Source organism: Chanos chanos, chromosome 3 (genome assembly GCF_902362185.1).
Source record: "Chanos chanos chromosome 3, fChaCha1.1, whole genome shotgun sequence".
NCBI classification, from domain to species: domain Eukaryota; kingdom Metazoa; phylum Chordata; class Actinopteri; order Gonorynchiformes; family Chanidae; genus Chanos; species Chanos chanos.
The window spans coordinates 52,570,705-52,591,695 of record NC_044497.1 but is presented as its reverse complement, the minus strand read 5'-3'; the positions used below and the strand labels follow the sequence as shown (position 1 = coordinate 52,591,695).

The 20,991-nt window shown below is 44.4% G+C and overlaps 1 protein-coding gene across 1 annotated transcript; it reads left to right on the top strand.

Moving 5' to 3' along the window:
• The first annotated feature begins 3,187 nt into the window (after positions 1–3,187).
• Positions 3,188–20,991, top strand: bmpr1bb (bone morphogenetic protein receptor, type IBb). The gene is made up of 11 exons (XM_030767507.1): positions 3,188–3,196; positions 14,813–14,972; positions 15,206–15,308; positions 15,479–15,581; positions 17,398–17,494; positions 17,662–17,800; positions 18,070–18,262; positions 19,182–19,479; positions 19,705–19,880; positions 20,501–20,631; positions 20,866–20,991. The coding sequence occupies exons 2-11, from the start codon at positions 14,830–14,832 to the stop codon at positions 20,989–20,991; spliced, it is 1,509 nt and encodes a 502-aa protein (XP_030623367.1). The 5' UTR covers positions 3,188–3,196; positions 14,813–14,829.

The following is a 20,991-nucleotide window of genomic DNA, read 5'->3' as shown; positions in this document are numbered from 1 at the left end:
AGAGCCCTTTGACAGAACTTAAACCGCCGAAAATTACCCCCCTTAAATTTCACAGTCTCCGAAGGTCAGTGCTGCTGTGATCCGGAACATTGCTCATGGCGTGCATTCCATAACCAGCCATTGTAACTCAAGAATCTGCTTCTCCACGGCTCTTTCTCTCTGTCTTTGTTCTTCAGTTGAGATGTGAATTTCTCGCTTGTCCTCCTGATTTCCTTGCAGAATGAAAAGTGAAAAAGCGAGTAAATTGTCTGTCCTTGACCTCCCCCCTGACATTCGGTCATAAATTTCTACAGTAAAGTCTTTGGTTGTGTTTCCTGTCAGAGCAGATGACAATTAAAAAACGAAAAAGCAAAACAAAACAAAACAAACAAAAAAAAAACCCCTCTTATAACATGTGTGCTGACTAATTATATTTCCACACATTTGATGTAAAACTAGTGATATAACAAACTTCTGTTCTAACACAGTCCCAAGTCTGAAGTTTGGAACTGCTGAACAACATAACCTTCTTTTAATTTGATTTTTTAATTAAGATGACCAAATGAAATATGATTCCTAGGAGTCCAGCATTGTGCTTTTCAACTTTATAGTCCCTTGTGAAAAACATTAAGTTCTCAGAGAGCTCTTGTTTGTCCTCGGGCCTCTTTAACGAGCAGTTATCTGGGGCTTCGGGGGTTCTTTTGCCTAAAAAGCAAAATGAAAAGTTGGTGGAGGTGGTGCAGCAGGGGGGGGGGAGGCAGAAGAGTGTTTATGGAACAGACAGAGACCAAATCTACAAGCATGCACCCCCCCCCCTCCCCCTCCCCCAACGCCAGGCTACGGCCCTGAGCCTGGGCAGCCCATTCCTTCACAGGAGTTCAGCAGGGCAAGCTGACCTCATGCTGAGCGTTTGATAGAATTCAGAGGGAATGTGTGAGCACCAGTGACCCAGTCAAACACTCCCCATGCAACAAGTGCTCCAAAGAGGTCAGCCCGATCACATGTAATCCCATGCGCACGGCAAATGGGCAGTGACAGCCGCGGTGCCAGATTAAGAGGACGTTTCGTTCAACACTTTAACCGTGGCAGCCCGGTTTGGCCTTCCCATCAGCCCCCTTGGCTCTTCACTCCCTTCACGACCTTAAAGCCTTCTTCTCTCCCACAATGCCCCATGAGTGGGATGGCCCAACAAGAGGAGAGAGAGAGTGATAGAGAAAGAGAGGGAGACTGGCAGAAAAACAGGGAATGGAGACCCACAGAGAAAAACAGCAGGGCTTGGAGATGGAGAATAGGCATCTTCTCTTTCTCTGCTGCTAAGTGATTCATCAACTAGTGAATGGAAGGGTAGAAGCTGCTTAGTCTGTTGAATACTAATGGTCTGCAGACAGCAGGATGACACCTTCAAAAGGGATGGGCATTCAGATCAATAAGAGAATAGTCTTGCCTAACGATTTATAAAAGTCATTTGTTTATTTACTTAGCCGGATTCAACCCATCTCCACCTATAGCCGATCTTTTGACAAGATATACCTTCTTGTCAACTAAAAGTAAGTTCATTCTATCTTCTCTCCACTTGTGTACATACTTTTCAGGGTGTTGTTTCCTCTTTGGTTCACCTCCTGTTTGTGTCTATGAAAAACTTTTTGAGTGTGTGTGTGTGTGTGTGTGTGTGTATGTTGTATTATTAATGTAATTTCCATAGCACTGCAGACACATTTCCATCAGCAGGGCGTACGTATCGCATAAGCACAGACTTTGGACATAACTACTTCTGGTGCCATGATGTTAACACAGCAAAAAAGGCGGGAAATGCCCTATTACATTTCACTCCTGCCATTACTTATGTGAAATACTCTTTTGGCAGACTTGATGTAATCTCCATAATAGCTCCGTTAATTGGCTTAAGTTGTAACTCAAAGAAAGTCTTTTGCCGTGGTGGAACTGGTCGGAGTTTTGCAAGGGGAAGATTAACGCGCGGAGAGAGCTGAGTAGCAGCCTGAGGCGTGAGTCATGGCCACCTGACGTGTGAAAGGCTTTTGTTGTGTGTACTTCTGTTCTCGTTCTGTTTTCGCTTTGTGGATTCTGTGCTTTCGTTACTCCTTAATTACTCATCATTCAAATGCCAGAGACTGCTGAGGAAACACTGAAAGAGATAGCAGAAATGCAACACTACCCTCGGCAATATCATGGGTATCAATATTATCGTAACCGAACGTGACACGTTTCATCACAAATTATGCACTAGTACAATAGGTGGGTTCTTCCCCTTGGAGTTGTTATTAAAATGTGAGTCATTTTCATAACAGATAGATAATCTTTCAAATCTTCACTACTGTCAGTTCCTGCGGTTGCTTTTTTTTTTTTTTTTGGATGCTTATTTTACAATTTCGGGGAATACAACCTCGTGTTGTAAATCTTTGAAATCTGTCAAAACTCATCTACAGTAAGTTTGGAGAGTGAAGCCAGTCCTGTTTTCACATGTATATGCTGTACTTCTTTGGCATGCAGAGTGGTGAGCATGTTTTTCTCTCTCTCTCTTTCTCTCTCTCTCTCTGTTTGTGCCTGTCTTTGGGGGTCAGAATGGCGGCCTCACACAGACCCCACTCTTGCCCCCCCCCCCCCCCGCCCCTGCCCTCTTTTTCAGCTCAGGGCCCTCCCTTATGTGAGAGCCCTGAATGGGTGGAGGGGGGGCTCCGCTGCTCTGCCCTGCTCTGCTGGTGGAGGTGGGGGTCTTGGCTCTTAGCTGCCGGGATCAGCTGCTCTTTTATTGTCCTACCCACGAGGTGTCCGGGGAGAGTGGGCTGTCCCAAAAACACAGGCCGCAGTGTGGGAGAGAGAGAGAGAGAAACCATGTTAACACCCTCTCTCCTCCTCCTTTCTCCCACTCACTCTCTCTCTCTCTCTCTCTCTCTCTCCTCCCTTTCAGCCAAGCCGTCAGTAGTGGAGTAGAAGTGGATAGGCTACGGTGTGTCTTTGGCGTGCGAGTGTGTTGGGGACACAGAGAGAGAGAGAGAGAGAGAGAGAGAGACGCTCTGACACGGTGGAATCGGACGCTAGCGGACGCACACCCTCATGCCCACTTTGAGCGGCTGGGTTGCCAAAGTCTCAGGGATTGCGGGTGGTGTGAGAAGCTCCAGGATGGTGCCGCCGTGGAGACGTGCCTGGTGGACCACCACGCTTCTGCTGGGACTGGCCTCTCTGCACCCTGCCGCTGATGGTGAGTAAACTCTTGTCTGCCCTTAAGCACGTTCATCCTGATGCTGCATGCCAGAACATCGCCTGTTTCACTCAAGGAAACTTCCCTAAGGCTCGAGAATGCCCTTAGAGCTTGCACTGGTTTTTTCTAAATCACTGTTCCTGTTCTTCCAGTGTGAAGAGCGACCCCAGTCCTGGGTATTGTTTAGTGAGAGACTGATAGGGTGTGGAGTCTATTTTTGCTCTGTGATATTTATGTTCAGGCAAAGCTGTTATGATCTCAGTATTTAACTTGTGACTGTTTGCATTCAGCAACCCTCCTCTCTCTCTCTCTCTCTCTCTCTCTCTCTCTCTCTCTTTCTCTCTCTCTCTCTCTTTCTCTCTTTTTTTCCCTCCCTGCCTCTCGTGTTTTGAATATTTGTCAAACAGAGACTGTGCTGCTCCTATACTACACGGCAAACATGCCAGATATACCACCCAAGAACACCCAACTTCATAACCATTCCCTCCCCCATATCTAAGTTTTAAATATTATAAAGAAACATTTTAGTTAATTCAGTGGATTAGATCTTGTTTCGTGTAGTAGGGCAACAGGTGTCAGTCATGTCCCAGAATGCAGCTTTATTGGATTTTTTTTTTAAATTTAATTTGAAAAAGAGAGTGTCAGTGATGAAGCTGCCCTACCTGCCTGGTGGAGAGAGCTGGTAGTTTGTGTGAGAATGCCGTGCGTGTGTGTGTGTGTGTCTGTTTTTTTAAGAGGTTTTTACTTACTGGTGTGGCATTTGGAGTTGTCTTTGAAAGAAAGAAATGTGATCAGTTGGCAGACCCTTGTAAAACACACAGTTGGGCGTCAAGCTGTAAAATCAATCCTTCAACCATGACACACTCTTAAACACACACACAGACACACATGCAGTCACTCACACACACACACACACTCAGAGATAGGCAGACAGATAAATACAGATGAACAAACATTAACACATGCACTCTTCCACACCTTAAATACATTGAAGTTGTGTGACATAGAATAAGATTCCGAAATATCTCACAGCTTTTCATATGGACTGAAAAAGAAAAATTCAGCTGCTCTTTCTTGTTGACTTGTTGTCTTTAAGTGAGGTTTTCATCCCCCATAACAAAGTAAAACCACAGCTCTCTTTGTTTCTATGTGTGCTGTCACTATCTGTCTAGTCTGGTACACTGCCATGACTCCACTAATAAATCGAAGAAAGTTGTCGCCAATCCAGGGTCATCTAATCAACAAGATTCCTTTAGTCAGACAAGTTTCAGATAATTTGACAGTTTGCTCTGACTGTGTAACATCTCTAAGGCTCTTATACTCTGAGGTGTGAATAATCAGCTTAAAATATCTGATGACGATGTTTTAAGGGTTGCTCTGTTTTTTGTGGGGGTTTTTTTCGGAAAAAGGTCATTTAAACTGAAAATAACGAGGATAATTCCCTTGAAACTGTAGCAAGTGCTTGCATTTTCTGCATAAGAAGAGTTAGTGTTATGCTTCATAAACAAGATCAATTTCTGTTTATTCAGCTTTGAAAAATAATTTTGGTAAACTGATTTCTTTAATCTTCACTCCTTCAAATGGTTCAGTTTTTGATGGCTAGATAGTCTTTGATGTTTTTTCATGCCGACGAAGATGGTAAATGAATGAAAACATAACTGTTTTTTTTTTTCTTTTTGGTTTTAACCACGCATAAAGAAAGCTGTCAAACTGATGTAATAATTGTACTTGGCAGGGGCACAGATGCATAAAAGCTAAACACATTCTGAAGTTCATAAGTATCTAAATACAGAAGAAAAAAGAAAGAAAAAAAAAAATCCAGTCATCTACGTTCCAGTTCCTTCAGGCTTACCAGACAGATAAAACACACAAGTGGTGCCTACAGTATAGTCTCCAAAGCAATCAAGGCTGACGTCCTGAGATAGTCAACAGAGAAAACAGTCAACGTTTGTACACAGTTTTTACACATCTGTGTGGAAATGCTTAGGCTAATGAGTTTTCCAACTGCCCTGAGTGGAATCCGTCTGCTCAGCCACCTCTGCTGGCCCCAAAGATATCATTTTAATCTCTCCCATCATACAGATTGTTACGTCTTAACTGCCTCTGTCCATGCCGGTACCTCTTGTTTAAGAAGCCAAAAAATGCCTCTGTTACAAAGCACTTTTATACCTCGACAATTAAACGTGGTAACGAGAGAGCAAATAAAGTTGAAATACTTGCATTAATGTAATTACATACATTGAGTTTTGTGCAGTTCTGTGCACATGTCCTGTTCTCGTGAGCTCAGTGGCTCTCTCTCATTCGCTGAGCTTTGGACGAGGAGGTGAAGCCAGCTGCTTCTCGTTTACCGCTCATGTCGCAAGCTTCGCCTGCCAACACAAACACCTTTTTTTTTTTTTTTTTTGGGGTCGGAGAGAGAGAGAGAGAGAGAGAGAGAGAGAGAGAGAGAGAGAGGGAGAGTAGTCCAAAACCTGTGGGCCCAGGCATGGTCGTCTGACTCTCTGCGGCTACCCGCTCCATCTAGCCAGACAACACAACCCGACTGTCCATCCGCACAAGGCCCTCACTCTCTAATAAGGATCAGCAGTGTCATATAGTACCCAAGTGCTGAGACCCATCCATTCAGCCTTATTCCTCAGGAATTTTCTCATATACTTCTCCCAGGGCACCAGGTGTGACCTTTTTCATAAAGCCCACTTCACAGAAACAGCAAGTCCATTGCTTCAATCCAAACTGAAGCTCATGTTGTCTGGAAACGAGAACTTGGCGGATTAAGATGTTACGTTTTGGAGGGATTTTTTTTTTTTTTTTTTTTGGTACGTGACCTGCCGTTGAACCTGAAAATAACTGTCTTTGCTTAAACGCGATGCTAGTTTTCCTAAGGTTTCTTATACGACTTAATGCTTGATGAGACAATGTATCAGTCCATTCGTAGAGCACAGGCTTCAGGCTTACCCCTATCATGTGATGGTATGGTATGAAAACACAGGGAAGCCAAAGAAAGACAGGAGGTGAGGGGGAGAACTACTTCTGTTATCGTCTTGTAGACTCAGCAGTATGACCAAGGTCAGCTCTCTCTGCTCTTATCTTTCCTATGACCTTCGCTACAGGCCTCCTTCAAAGACTCAAACCTCGTTAAGACACCTCCCCGCACCCCCCCACCCCCACCCCTCCCCACTCCTCGTCTCACCACGCAAAGACAGTATCTCCCTTAAGTCACCATTCAAATATTTATTCTCCACATCTCAAGGTGATATACATATTTCTGTGTAAGAGTACCTCAAAGTTTTGATCACTAATGCTCTCTGGGTCAGAGCAGTCAAGACACTGTGACGAGTTTTACTTACTCTCTTACAGTAAGGCTTGCGTGTAAAACATACGGGAATAGTCTGGTGCTATTTTGGATAAAAAACAATGCTCTTGAGTGTATTTATTATTGTAATTATTGTAATTGAGTGTAATCATAGTATAGTATTCCACGACTTCGACCAAACACTTAAGTCTTGACACAGCTAGCATTGCAGCGTGCCACACATCAGATGAGGAAATACTTCACTTTGACAGTTGTTTGGTAAACCTTGAGATGGCGTAACATGGAAGAAAGAAATTGTAATAAGACGTGAAGCCATAGCGGAACGTTACGGAGCGGGTGTAGTGGAGGTTGACGGAGAGGAGGGGTACGGGACAGAGGCGGGGGCGGGGGGGGGGGGGGGGGGGGGGGGGGGGGCGAACAGAAGCGAAAAAGCAGCCCCGGTCCCAGGCTGGCCGGAAGGCTTTCTGACAGGATGGGGATCATGTTTCCCAAACAGAACCTGATCTGCAGTCAGATGTGCACTTCCAGCTCTCCAGCGGTGGCGTAGGGGTGGGCGGCAAGGTTCAGCCTGCACCTGTGGCTCTGGTGGAGGAATTAGAGAGACAGGGCTCCAGGGGGCTCTAAGGGGGAGGGGGGAGGAGGTGAAAGAGGGGAGACTGAGGTTATGTTGTGAGTGTTTTGAGGTTCCAGCTAACTAGCCAGTATTTCAGTGACCGGTCAGGAGTGCTGGCATGTCCAGTAAACAGCCGGGTTACAGCACTGGGGCTTTGGCTGTCCTGGACCGACAGTGGTACAGAGCCAGGGGAGAATCATTAGATACTGTAATTAGATATGTGTATTGGAAACTGTGATATTGGTGGGAAAGAGGATAAGGCCTAATACTGCTGCTTTATTCATTACCGCGGGGAACCATATAGACAGGTCAAATCAATGCATCAATCTATGCAAAAATATCCAGCTCGAGTCGGCCGGCGGAGTTAGAAAGTCATATAAATATATGAGTAGGTTGTTTAAACAGATTTATGGGAGAAAAATCAGTTATGTAAGCTATCACTGCCATCATGGAGGCTGATGTTGGCTCCCTCTGACTCCCCTCCCCTCCTCCTCCTCCTCCTCCTCAAAGCACACACACACACACTCACATAGCCACACACATTGTACCCCTCACACATGATGGACAAGCAGCAGGTGGAGCGGACGCTGGCATTTTATGAAACGAGGGGCTTTATCTGAAATCCCCGTGGTATTGTGTGTGAATGTGTGTGTGATGGCGTGTTTGTGTCTCTGTGTTGGAGAGAGAGAGAGAGACAGAGAGAGAGAGAGAGCATACATTCTGTGGTCTGTGCGTGTCTAAACATGGTGTGGAAGAAAGACAGAGGGTTGAACACAGAGCTGAAGATGGACAGGCAGGGTTGCTCGTCACTCGCTTTTAACGCCTCATCACATGTTCCCGTCTCCATCCGCTATATCAGGACAACTTCTTTTCCTTCTTTCTTTCGTTCTCTTTCTTTCTTTCTTTCTTTCTTTCTTTCTTTCTTTCTTTCTTTCTTTCTTTCCCCTGTAGCTGTTATTTGAGCTCTTGGCATCTCATGTAAATTAATCAAGTTGCAGGTGTTTTATTCACTCCAGGCCTGTGGACATTAGCACTTAAGACAGACACAGACACCACGAGTTTTAGGTATGAGGGAAATTAAGCAATAGTTTGACTTTGTGTACTTAATACAGCCGCAACAAGGTCTCTGCTCCTGGCTAATTAGAGCTTATGTAACTGTCTTATAGATCAGGTGTCATACCATAGTGTACTATAGTACAAAAGCATAGTAGGAATATTTTAGAGTATACTGTCGCAGCAGGGTTTCTATTCGTGTGATATTTAAAAGGCGTTTTTGGTGTTACATTCTATACCTGTAGCATCTATAATAAACAATAATAGACTTTATTTGACATATGAAACAGATGTCTCCATGTTACACAATATGTTTATGGGTATGCTTTGTGCAGCTGCTGCCCGACCTGCTCATGCTGTAAGCCTTTGAGGAAGGGAACAAACTTAGGCTTTGTCAAACAACGAATCGCTGCCTCCACGCTATAAAATTAGAGAGACCTGTTTTATCAGATGGACTTGTTTTTTCTTTTTCTTTTTTTTTTTTTTCAAAAGGCTTTGAAGAGCAATCAGATTGCGTAGGTCTTTTCTCGATGAAATGAGTTAGTGTCTGTCTGGAACAATGAGTGTGGCCATAGGCTTCCCCCAGGCTCCTACTGTTCACCACGATAAGCTCCTCATTTGTCTGCTTTATTTTGAATGGGAAATGGGAAAAAAATGACCCATAGATTATTTTACTGAAATGCAAATTACAATACTGGCCATGGTCCTGGCTGCTCTTTGTTGCTGGGAAAAGGTCTATTACATCGAACAAATTGAAACTACAGTTTTCAAATAGGAGATTGGAACGATAAAGCATATGGGGAATGGATGTGTGTGTGTGAGTGTGTGTGTGTGTGTGTTTTTTTGTTTTTTTTTAAATGTGTACAAAACATTCCCATGCAGTGCATTTTTAACCTTTTTTTTTTGCTTCATGCCTATTTTCAGTAGTTGTTGTAAAATAAACCACCATGAATGAGTCTGAATCTATTTGTCTCAGTTATTTACCTATCAGATGCAGATTGATATCTTGAGTGTGTTTAACCCTCACTAAGATAAGAGAACTGGGTAAATGAACAGGGTGTGGAGGTTTTGGAAGTCTCGATTTTACAGTTGGAACTGAAGGTCTGACAAAAGGCTAATTTAGTGGGCTGAATATGGGTTCTGATCTGAGCTGACACAGTCTGGTGTTAGTCTGGGTGAGCACGTTGGAGGTTCTCGGTTGCTCTCTTACCCATAAATCCTGCACGGATTGGTCACGCCGGCTGGAGGTTCCAGCTCGGCCGTGAGCGCGCTTAGGGGTTGGATGAAGGGGGTAAATGCGGAACAGATTGGTGTCAGTCTCTTTCTTAGCAGACGTCTCAGCCCCTGCTGAACCCGGGATGGGTATCAGTGTTAGAATAATGGTAATGGTCTCTGTTTGGAAGACATTTGCAAAGACAGGCGAAGATGGATATGAGCCCTCGGTTTTGTCACGCTGTCAGAGCCTTTGGCCTCTGTTTGTTGGTAGCGTGGCGAGGTCTTTGAAGTGAATAGGGTTAAGGGGAATAGAAGGAGGGGAGTGGGAGGGGCCGAGTGATGTATGGAGCTGTCTCACCTCTTGGGGGTGAACTTAACAGGGTCATCCTGTCTCTCTCTCTCTCTCTCTCTCCCTGGAGAAGTTTTTGAAGATGTCTCTTCTGACTTTGAGATTTATTCCATCCACCTGCAGAACCACTACCTCTCCCTCTGGTGTCTGTTAAATATAGTTGGCATGGACTGCCTTCGCTCTCAGTGTTTAGCAATAAATTGGCCACCTGGCCTCAAGTCTATCCCTGCTTTGTTTCCTAGAACAGCAGAACCTCGCGGATATGATAGACGTGCATTCTCTTAAATGAATCTTGGTGTCACAAGCCTGCATAAATCAATGGGAATGCGCGTAGTTCTGATTTCCTCTCAGCCAGACGGGCTAGTTCATGAGGTGAGGTAAGCTAGCCTCAGGCGTAGTCTGTTCGCTAATTTGAGAAAGTGTAAGGGGCTGCGGATGGTAGCGTTTATCCTGTACCATTAGCTTTATCTGCAGAGATCAGGTTCTGTTTTTCTTTTCTTTTTTCTTTGTCTTTTTTTTACGTTGTACACATCAAAAAGAACAATCCCTTGCTCTGATAAACATTCAGGCAATTGTTAGTCCTTTACGGTCGACTCTGACACAGGGGTTTATTTGCTCTACATCTCGCTGACTGTTGAAACACATTTTTGATGAGGTGGGTACTGCCTTGGACATCTGGGGCTGCCTACTGTCTTTCTGCTCAGAGCCAGTATTTAGCCCACAGAGCAGCTTGAATGCTTACCCATCTGTGCGAGGTTGTGTTTTGTGGTAGAAGTGCAGTTGGCTTTGGTGCGTTGTTTAACCGCAAGACTAATGGTGCTGATCATCTCCCTGCCCTGAGGGATTCTGCCCATTCAAGTAGAGTCACAGAAATCGTGATAGTCTTCCTCTCCCTCTGAGCAGTAAAAAAAAAAGAAAAAAAAAGCTTGTGCGAAAAGGACGCCCTCAATGCCGTGTCTCGCAGTGCTGCTCTTTAAAATTAATGACTCGCTCAATTTTTTAATCAACAGAAACATCTGCATAACCACGATGGAAACACCAGGCATGGCACTCTTCTCCTAACATGGTAGAAATGTACCTAAATACTGTAGAGTGTGAACAGAGTGATTATTATCAGGGTTTGAACTGACACGCAAAAATCTACATGTGGTAACTGGTTCTAATCTAGAATAGACACCTGATAATGCAAAATGACATGACATTGTTTGATTGAAATGCCACTTGTGCCAAATGCTGATAAAGACTTGGTCAGAGGTTAAGGATATATCAAAATAGTACATTTATATTTTAGTCTTGATGTATATTACCAAGCTAACTGAAGTACACGCAAGGAAAGAAAGAAAGAAAGACAGAAAGAAAGAAAGAAAGAAAGAAAGAAAGAAAGAAAGAACAAATGAAAGGAAGGAAAGAATGGCCCTCTGTTGAAAGTGGCCAAATAAAATGGCTTCATTTTTGTGTGGATGGAGTCTATCTCAGGCCCCTGCTGTGTTTACATCTCGTAAGGTCTTTAAAAGGCCTGCCTGACAGGACAGAGTTATTAATGAGCACACACACACTCTCTTTCTCCGTGCTCGCCTGCTCCAGGAGCCCGCCTGCAAGGCCCCCGGTCTGACAACGTGCAGTGCAAGGCCCCTATAGGACTCCCTTATATCCTGCCTTAGGCCCTTAGTGAGTCAGAGCCCGGTCCCTAGGGGCCCCCAAAGACCGGAGATCAACACAGACCCCATCTCCAACCCCAAACAACCGCATCCATCAATCACGTTTAAAGTAAATGTGGAAAGGCAAGTTTACACCGGAGGTGAGAGGTTGTGTTGGTTCTTAATGCACTTAAACAAGACTATATGTGCTCTCCTAGGCTGTAGATTTATACTGCTTTCCATCAAGAGGGGTTTTAGGTCTGCCTCTTTTACTCAAGAAGCATTCTCTCTATTTTTTTTTTTTTTTTTGCCTTAAAAAAAAAAAAGTCCAAAGAAATTGAACATGAGTGACTTTTATCTCTGTCTGTGCCTGTCTTCTCCTAAGGACCTTCAATAAAACAAACACCATCTGGTTTGGTTCAAACACTGATGAACTTGAACGGTAATGAACTCCCTTAATGTTCACTGTTTTCTGTCCTCATTTGTGCAACAGTAACACATGTAAAGAGACTTTTAATGACAGTGTCTAGGCCATTGCCATCTGTCTGTATATCTTGCTGACAAGCTCCTTTGTCCGTGTTTGCGAGGTTTCTCTTGCTTGGTCTGTTCTCTTTAAAGAACACACTGGTAGTGTCTTGCCAGGGGCTGACTCAGTACAAATTAATCACTAACATTTTACACTAACAAGCTGTTCCAAGCACATGCTAAGAGTTTTAATCGCAACTCCTCAAAAGAGTGTCTCAAAGCTTGTTAGAGACAGTCGTATCTCCATATCGTTTTCCTTTGTATCTTAAAGCTGATAGAGTACCTAAGGCCATGGACCTGGGGCAGAATGGGACACTTTAGAGAAGTACAAAGCAGGTTACAGATAAGTTTTGTCCCTTGCTCAAGAGATAAGCCATTAGCTTGTTGTTTTGTATGATGCCTGTGAATTGTCGTTACATTTTTTTTTTTTTTTACAGTGCTGTGCTTCCACTGAGAATTTGCGCATAAAGGGCGGTATATCTTTCACCGGGAATAGACTGGTCTGTCTCCTGTGGGGTTTTTTTTCTGTGTTTGTAGTATAGGTGTGAATCAGTATGAGTGTAAACCTGAACACAGATAAGAATGACAGGGTGTCACCACTGAAGAACAGAGAAATAACTGGCCATAACCTGACTGAATATATGTGTTATAGGATCAGTGTTGGCTGTGTTTCACTCCAACTGTTTGATTTATGTTCACTGATTAGAGAGTGTGAATTACATTAACACACACACACACACACTCACACACACAGAGCTGAGAACTGCGTGACCAGTACCGATTAATTATGCGACTGAATGTGACAGAACAGTGATTGAGTTTGATAAAAACATATCAGAAAACTCAGTGGATGTCATCTGGATTAGCTTCTCACATCTCAGCAAATTAATTACAGTCTTATCCTTCTCCACCCATCTAAGAGAGTGACTATAATTTAGTAAAAAAACATAAGTCATATCTTTATTCTTTTGACAATGTTTGAATGTTACACTATAGGCAGCAGAATGGTGACTTGTTTGTTGGTTGGTTTAATTGAACTACTTCACTCTAAACCCCCCCCCCTAACACACACACACACACACACACCCTCCATTTTGCTAAATTGCTGAAGGTGATCTGTGCTCTCGGTCACACAGTGGTAAGGGAGGTAAAAGACCAGGACTGCTGGTAATGTGAGAGCGGAGTTTTGATTGTAAAGTATACGAGCAGAGTTTGACTTTGCTGTGTAGTCCCATTGGCCCCTTCTTTCTGTTATTCTTGTGTAAGTCAAGCTCCGAGGAGAAATGAACGTTTCACCCACAGTGGGTTAAAAGAAAACTCTAGGTACTACTCTTCTTTGTGTTAGTCCTGCTCAAATGCCTCTCTCGGCAGAATGAAGCCTCAAAACGCCACCGCAACAGCTATACTAGCCGTAAAATGAATACCGGGCCGGTCTCAGTTTGACTTATCTTATGGAAACTAGGGAGCAGCATTCATCCCGCAGGTAATAAATAGTATGAGTAAGACAGGGGAGTAGTTTCGATTTCACAAGTGGTTGGAACGTTTTAGGTGGGTCTTTCCCCTTAAAAGATTTTCGCCCACTAAATGCCATTTCCTGCATTTTTACAACGTTTAGCTTGACACATGGCACATCTAGAATTCTGCTGATATTTTAAGCACAAAAATGTATTCTCTCGTGACGACTAGCACACATTAGCTGTTTTAGTTAGCTATTCCGCTAGTTAGACTGTCCACGGTTGCTGGATTCGTCGAAACGGCCATATAAAGTTGCGACGCAGACTAAAAGTTAAAATCATTTGTCTGACGAAGGAAGTTACACATTACACTTCACACTAAGGAAAGAAAAAGAAAGAAAACCCTCACCCCCATCTTGTGCTGACAATATGCCCGACTATTTTCCTGATCTTCTTTTCTCCTTCTAACACTCTGAACACTCGCTGAATGAGATAAATACAGGTCTACGTTTTGAACAGAAAACAGATGGACCACTGTCCTGTAACTAAATAATAAACTCCGAGATTTTTTCAGCCGGAGCGAAGCGTGAATAGCTACCTTCTTTACACGACCAGTCGCGTGAAAGCGCGGTCTAGTTTTCGGATCGGAATGAGATCTGTTTGGCGCGTGTCGACTGTGTCAGTCGATTCTTTTCTGTTTAAGACAGTAGGACATGCATTCCAACAACTGGTCACAGGTTCCACTTTTTGTGTTTGTTCTCTTGACTGATGTTGCCTACTCAGTATGACATAAATGTTGAGTTGACCGAAAAATGTGATATTCCTTCTTCCCAACCATTCATGTAAAATATGCCTTTGGATCAAGACACAATCTGTCTCAATATCTAATCTATTTACTACATAAAGATGTATGTAGTTATATAACACCACTGAACTAGACTGCTAGATGTAGAGTTAAGGTTACCATCTATCAGACCGCATAACACATTGGAGCTTTCTGTTCAGCAATAAGAATAAAACATTATAAGGTTAAGGCACCATAAGATAAAAGGCCTTAGATACAGGAATGACAGAGGGGCCACTCACACACACACACACACACACACACAGCTTTACAAAAAGGTCTTTCTTGTCCAGTTTGACTGACCATTGACTCACTGCAGGTTAATGCAGGTACACTGAGCAGTGGCCAAACCGTAAATTGTTGACTTAAGCTGGAGTAAGCATACAGTCAATGTTTCTGAAGTAACAGTGCCATGACAAACATGTGTGGAAAGCTTGAGTCTTGAGAGTGAACACACACAAGCTAAAATAACCAGCTTCAATTTATTGATCTCATTAGAACGGGTCAAGAGGTTTATGGTTTTGTTTTTGTTGTTGTTCTTTATGAGTCATTTGCGGTCTAAACCGAGGACGTGTTTTTTCTTTTCCTTTTTTGCTTTTCTGTGGTCGTACAGCGAACGTGCTGGACAACATGTTGCTGAGGAACTCTGGGAAGGTGACGATGGACAGTCGTAAAGAAGAGGGAGGGAGCACGGCCCCGGTGCCGCCGGAGAGAACGCTGTGGTGTCACTGTTACCATCACTGCCCCGAAGACTCCACCAATAATACCTGCAAGTGCGTGCGACAGCCGTCTGACAGAACCAAGCAGCTGCTCCGTACATCCCACACACCAAGGATCTGAAAACATCCCTTAGTACACAACTAACAGATGATGAGAAATCAATGAAATAATGCAATTTTATATGTCTAGTTATAATATTGAATTATTTTTTCATAGAGAACATTTAGCCACCAGTTACTGCATAATAACGATGATGATGATGATGATGATCTTACTTGACTTGCAGGACAGATGGTTACTGCTTCACTATGGTTGAAGAAGAGGACAGTGGGCCACCGGTACTTACCTCAGGCTGCCTGGGACTGGTGGGCTCCGAATTTCAGTGCAGGGTGAGTGAGGGAGTGAGTAAAGGAGTGAGAGATTGAAAGAGTGAATGAGCGAGCGAGTGAGCGAAGGAATGAGTGAGTCAAACTCCAGTTCTGTGTCTCTTCTATAGGAGTGAGGCTATTCACTGTACAGTGGTGTGGTTTTGACCGTGTTGTGTTCATCTGTCTCGCAGGACACCGGCAACTCTCGACGACGGAGGATTCTGGAATGCTGCACCGACCAAGACTACTGCAACCGTGACCTGCATCCCACCCTGCCCCCCCTGAACAACCCCAGTAAGACGCGTCCACATTACTCTATAAAAACCTCCAAAACAAACGTTATGTGTCTGATATCCTTACAGCAGTCGCATGTGTAATTTCAACACGTCTCACCATGGTCGTTATTAGAACAGACAACGAGAAATCTCATGGCTCCAACAGTTCTGAACGATATTTTTATTCAGGCCACACCCCCCACCCCCCGCGGCACTCTGGTCTAATAGTCGTGTGACTGTTGCTGTTGAAAGAGACGTTTGTCAGTTACACATGCAGTTATAAACAATAAGAGAATCTCCTGGAGATGTGACTCCATGGTTGCAGAAACAAAACGCACACACGCGAGTGAGAGAGAGAGAGAGGGAGAGAGAGAAAGAGAGAGAGAGAGAGAGAGAGAGAGAGAAATTTGCTACCCCCCTCTGTTTGGGAAGGACTCATAGGATCACTCATTGCTGGCTCTAGGCTGATGGCTTCTGACAGGTTAAACTGTTACAAACCACAGGTTTTGGGCAGGGCTGGGAGGCAGGGCTGGGAGGCGCGCGCTGCCGTGGAGGAACAGGTGAAATAGAGCCGGCGGCCTCAGCTTGTTCTCTCACTCTCTAATGAAAAGGACAGCCACTCCCAGGAGGCCGCTTGGGTTTCTCGCTCAGGCACGAACCAGATATCTGTCCATCTGTCACTCAGCAGGACATCACTGCACTCTCCCTCTCTTCTCTCTCTCTGTGTGTGTGTGTGTGTGTGTGTGTTTCTGTGTGTATGTTCCTGTCAATTCCAGCTAAGGGTTAATTTTACATTCCAACTGGGAGATCAATTTGAGACAAATTAATTAGCGTTAACGGGGCAACTTCATTCCTTTGCACCCTAGTGGTTTCAGAAAAAAATATGTGAAGGTGTTTATGTGTGTGCGTGTGTGCGTGTGTGTGTGTGTGTGTGTAAGAAACTTAGTATGAGTGTGAGTATGTTTGTATGTGTCTGTCTACTTGTTTGTGTGTGTGTGTGTGTGTGTGTGAGAGAGAGAAACTTAGTATGAGTATGTGTAAGTGTGTTTGTATCCGTCTGTCTACTTGTGTGTGTGTGTGTTAGAGAAACTTACTATGAGTGTGTGTGAGTGTGTTTGTGTCTGTCCGTCTACTTGTTTATATGTGTGTGCAAGTGAGTGAGTCTGAGTGTGTGCCCATATTTCTTATCTGTCTATGTGTTAATGTGTGTGCATGTGTGTTTATTTTAATGTGTGTGTGTGCATAAATCTGTCTCTGTCTCTCTCTGTGTGTGGGTGTGTGTCTGCATGTGAGTGTATCTGTCTCACTGTGTGTGTGTGTGTGTGTGAGTGAGTATGAGCGTGTGTGTGTGTGTATGTGTGTGTGTGTGTGTGTGTGTGTGTGTGAGTTGTGTGTGTGTTGGAATTGTGAGAGCCCTCATGTTCCTCTGACTGGCAGGACTGTAAAGCTAGAGTCCCAGAGCGCAGAGAGCAGAGCGCTGGGGTTTGACCGGTGTCGTCAGACAGAAACCTGATCAGAGCACTGCAGGAAGGGGATGTGATCGATCACAGCTCTGTTTCCCTCACTTGTTCCATGTGCACACACACACACACAGTGGACATCACAACTCTGCAGGGGCCACGGGGAAGAGAGGAGAGGAGAGGAGAGGAGAGGAGAGGAGAGGAGAAAGAAAGAAAATAGAAAACAGGGGCCAGGACAATATTCACAGATCAGCCACATCTCCTGTGGTTGGTCAAGGGTCAGAGAAAGAGAGAGAGAAAGAGAGAGAGAGAGTGAAGAGAAGATGATTTGTGAATGAGAGTGATAAAGTGAAAGTTGTTCCCTCTCCTTCACAGACTACATGGACAGCAGCATTCATCACATGGCACTGTTTGTCTCTGTGACAGTCTGCAGCATCATCCTGGTCCTCCTTATCATTTTCTGTTACTTCAGGTGAAATTTTTATTCTCTCTCAGCAGATCACATTTCATACGCTTTCATTTTTTAATTCTCTACAAGCAAATCGTCCATAAAAAAAAGCAGTTCTGATTATTTCTACAGAATCAGTAGTTTGGTTGATCTTCATTGGTGAATGGCACTAAATTTCTCACCTGTGACAGGTATAAACGTCAGGAGTCCAGGCCAAGGTACAGCATTGGTCTGGAGCAGGATGAGACCTACATTCCCCCTGGAGAGTCCCTTAAAGACCTGATCGAACAGTCACAGAGCTCTGGCAGTGGATCGGGACTCCCCCTGCTGGTGAGGATTCTGAATTACGGGCGGAGATCACCGGGATTGAAAGCTCTCGTCCGCTCTAATGTAGCGCAGAACGCGATGACGGCTCTCGGTTTCCTTGCGTGTTTGTTTTGTTTTATGCTTACATTTCCGTGTGTGTTTAACATGTACTTAAGTAAAAAAAAAAGAAAAAAATGCTACAGAGAATTTTTGTTGTTGTTGTTGTTGTTGTTCTTCACAAAGTGCCGGTGGCGGTTCTCTCACACAGTCATGCTTTGCTTTGGGCTCCACAGGTGCAGCGTACCATCGCTAAGCAGATCCAGATGGTGAAGCAGATAGGGAAGGGCCGGTACGGGGAGGTGTGGATGGGCCGATGGAGAGGAGAGAAAGTAGCTGTGAAGGTCTTCTTCACCACGGAGGAGGCCAGCTGGTTCAGAGAGACGGAGATCTACCAGACTGTACTAATGAGACATGAGAATATCCTGGGTAAACATCCTCCACACGCTGCCATAACTCGATTACTGATCGATATTTGTTTTCCAGCTGTCACCGTCTTTGAATACAGGTCGTTTGGCGTGCGTGCGCGTGTGTGTGTGTGTGTGTGTCTGTCTGTCTGTGTGTGTATGTGTATGTGGTTGTGTGAGTGTATGTGTGTGTGTGTGGGCATGCATGTGTATATGTGTATGAGTGTATATATGTTTGTGTGTTTGTTTGTTGTTTGTCTGTGTGTGAGCCTTGTTCTTGTCGATCTATGTGGACCAAATGTTCCCATTAGAATACAAATAAATATATGGGGACTATCTCTGCTGGTCTCCAGCTGGTCTCTGGTTTCTGCTGGTCTCCACCTGGGGAAAATTGTATTTTGAAAAGAAATTCTATTGTCTTTCTGTTATTTACATGAAACGAAGAAAAATATTTCCTTGGTTATGGTTATGGTATTCTTCTTTAGGTACAGTAAACCTGGAGTCACTGTGAAGAGCCCGCTAAGATATAAAGACAAATGTGTGTGTCCGTTTGTGTCTGTGTGTGTCTGTGTGTGTCTGTGTGTGTGTGCATATCTGTGTGTGTGAGTGAGTGAGTGTCTGTGTGTGTGCCTGTGTGTATGTGTGTGTGCCTGTGTGTATGTGTGTGTCTGTGTGTATGTGTGTGTGCCTGTGTGTATGTGTGTGTGCCTGTGTGTATGTGTGTGTGTCTGTGTGTGTGTGTGTGCGTGCCTGTGTGTGTGTGTGTGTGCCTGTGTGTATGTGTGTGTGTGTGTGTCTGTGTGTATGTGTGTGTGCCTGTGTGTATGTGTGTGTGCCTGTGTGTATGTGTGTGTGTGTGTGTGTGCACATGCGCGCGCATGCGTGTGTGTGCAAGCATCAAGTGTCAGCACTGCCTCATTTTTTCACGCTCTGATTCCCAGGGTTCATTGCGGCTGATATAAAGGGAACAGGCTCGTGGACGCAGCTCTACTTAATAACAGACTACCACGAGAGCGGTTCACTCTACGATTACCTCAAGTCGACCACGCTGGACACCAAAGCCCTGCTACGGCTGGCCTACTCCTCCGTGTCCGGCCTGTGTCACCTCCACACGGAGATCTTCGGCACGCAGGGCAAACCAGCCATCGCCCACAGAGACCTGAAGAGCAAAAACATCCTGGTGAAGAAAAACGGAACCTGCTGCATCGCCGACCTGGGCCTCGCCGTCAAGTTCATCAGGTCAGAGAAAACCAAAGAGTAGGGAAGACGGGAGGGGATTTTCGGGAACGCCACATTTAAAAAGAAACAGAAATATAATTTCCCATTTGAAAACCAGTAAAGCAGGAAGCTCGTCAAAGAGAAGATAAAAAAATAAACGCCCTATCGTTACGTGGTTAATATATGTTAACGTATGTGTAATAGGTCATGTGTTTCAGTCGTCCTCTCTGTCGTCTGTTCATACAGTGACACCAACGAGGTGGACATCCCTCCGAACACGCGGGTGGGCACCAAACGCTACATGCCCCCTGAGGTGCTGGATGAGAGTTTGAACCGTAATCACTTCCAGTCCTACATCATGGCAGACCTGTACAGCTTTGGCCTGATTCTGTGGGAAATGGCCCGAAGATGTGTGTCTGGAGGTCAGCGCTGGCCCACATACACCGCGGCGTGTTCTAGAATATCCTCACGCATTCCTTTTTTTTTTCTTAATGACGCAAGCGTATTCTAGAATATTCTGATTCATTCCTTTACTCTGAATGACACCTCATAATGCAAAGTGTTTTCATACATTCCTTTATTCTTAATGACACATCGTATTCTAGAATATTCTCATTCATTCCTTTACTCTTAATGAAACTGCTATTTTTAATAGTCACATTCACGTTTATTCATTTCACAGATGCTTTTTATCCAAAGCGACTTCTGAGACAGAACATTATCACACATTCCTTTATTCTTAATGACACCGCTGTTTCCAGTATGCGGCATTTCCACAGTGTTTCAACACGTTGCTTTGCCTTTCACTGTGTGTTGTGAAGTTTCTTATGGTATAAACCGTTCAGGACTATCATCTCAGGATTATACATTTACATTTACACATACATTTAAATCTGCATTATGAAATGCACACAGGACAGCGCAAGGGGAAACGGACGTGTGTGTGTGTGTGTGATAGGCCGGGCAAACAGATGGCAGGGTGAATAGATGTGTGTGTGTGTGATTTGGCAGCATAACTGGATGCGTGTGTATGATTTGACAGGTATCGTGGAGGAGTACCAGTTGCCATACCATGACTTGGTGCCCACCGATCCCTCCTATGAGGACATGAGGGAGGTGGTGTGTATAAAGAGACAGAGGCCTTCCTTTGCCAACCGCTGGTCCAGCGATGAGGTAAATCCTGTCAAATGGGAATCATGAAACTGGATTAAAGTCTAACACTTTGAGTTGATTTTTTTTTTTTTTTTTTTTTAAATCTGGTGACGATGTTCACGAACTATTTATTTGACCAAAAACTGTAAATGTTACGCATGCTGGGTAAAACCAGACAGTAATGCAGCATTTTGGGTGGCGGTTGCCGTGTGTGCGGTCTGACTGTTGGCTGTGTTGTTTTTTTTTTTTTTACAGTGTCTCAGACAGATGGGCAAGCTTATGACGGAGTGCTGGGCACACAACCCAGCCTCCCGTCTCACGGCCCTGCGAGTGAAGAAGACTTTGGCCAAGATGTCTGAGTCTCAGGACATTAAGCTGTGA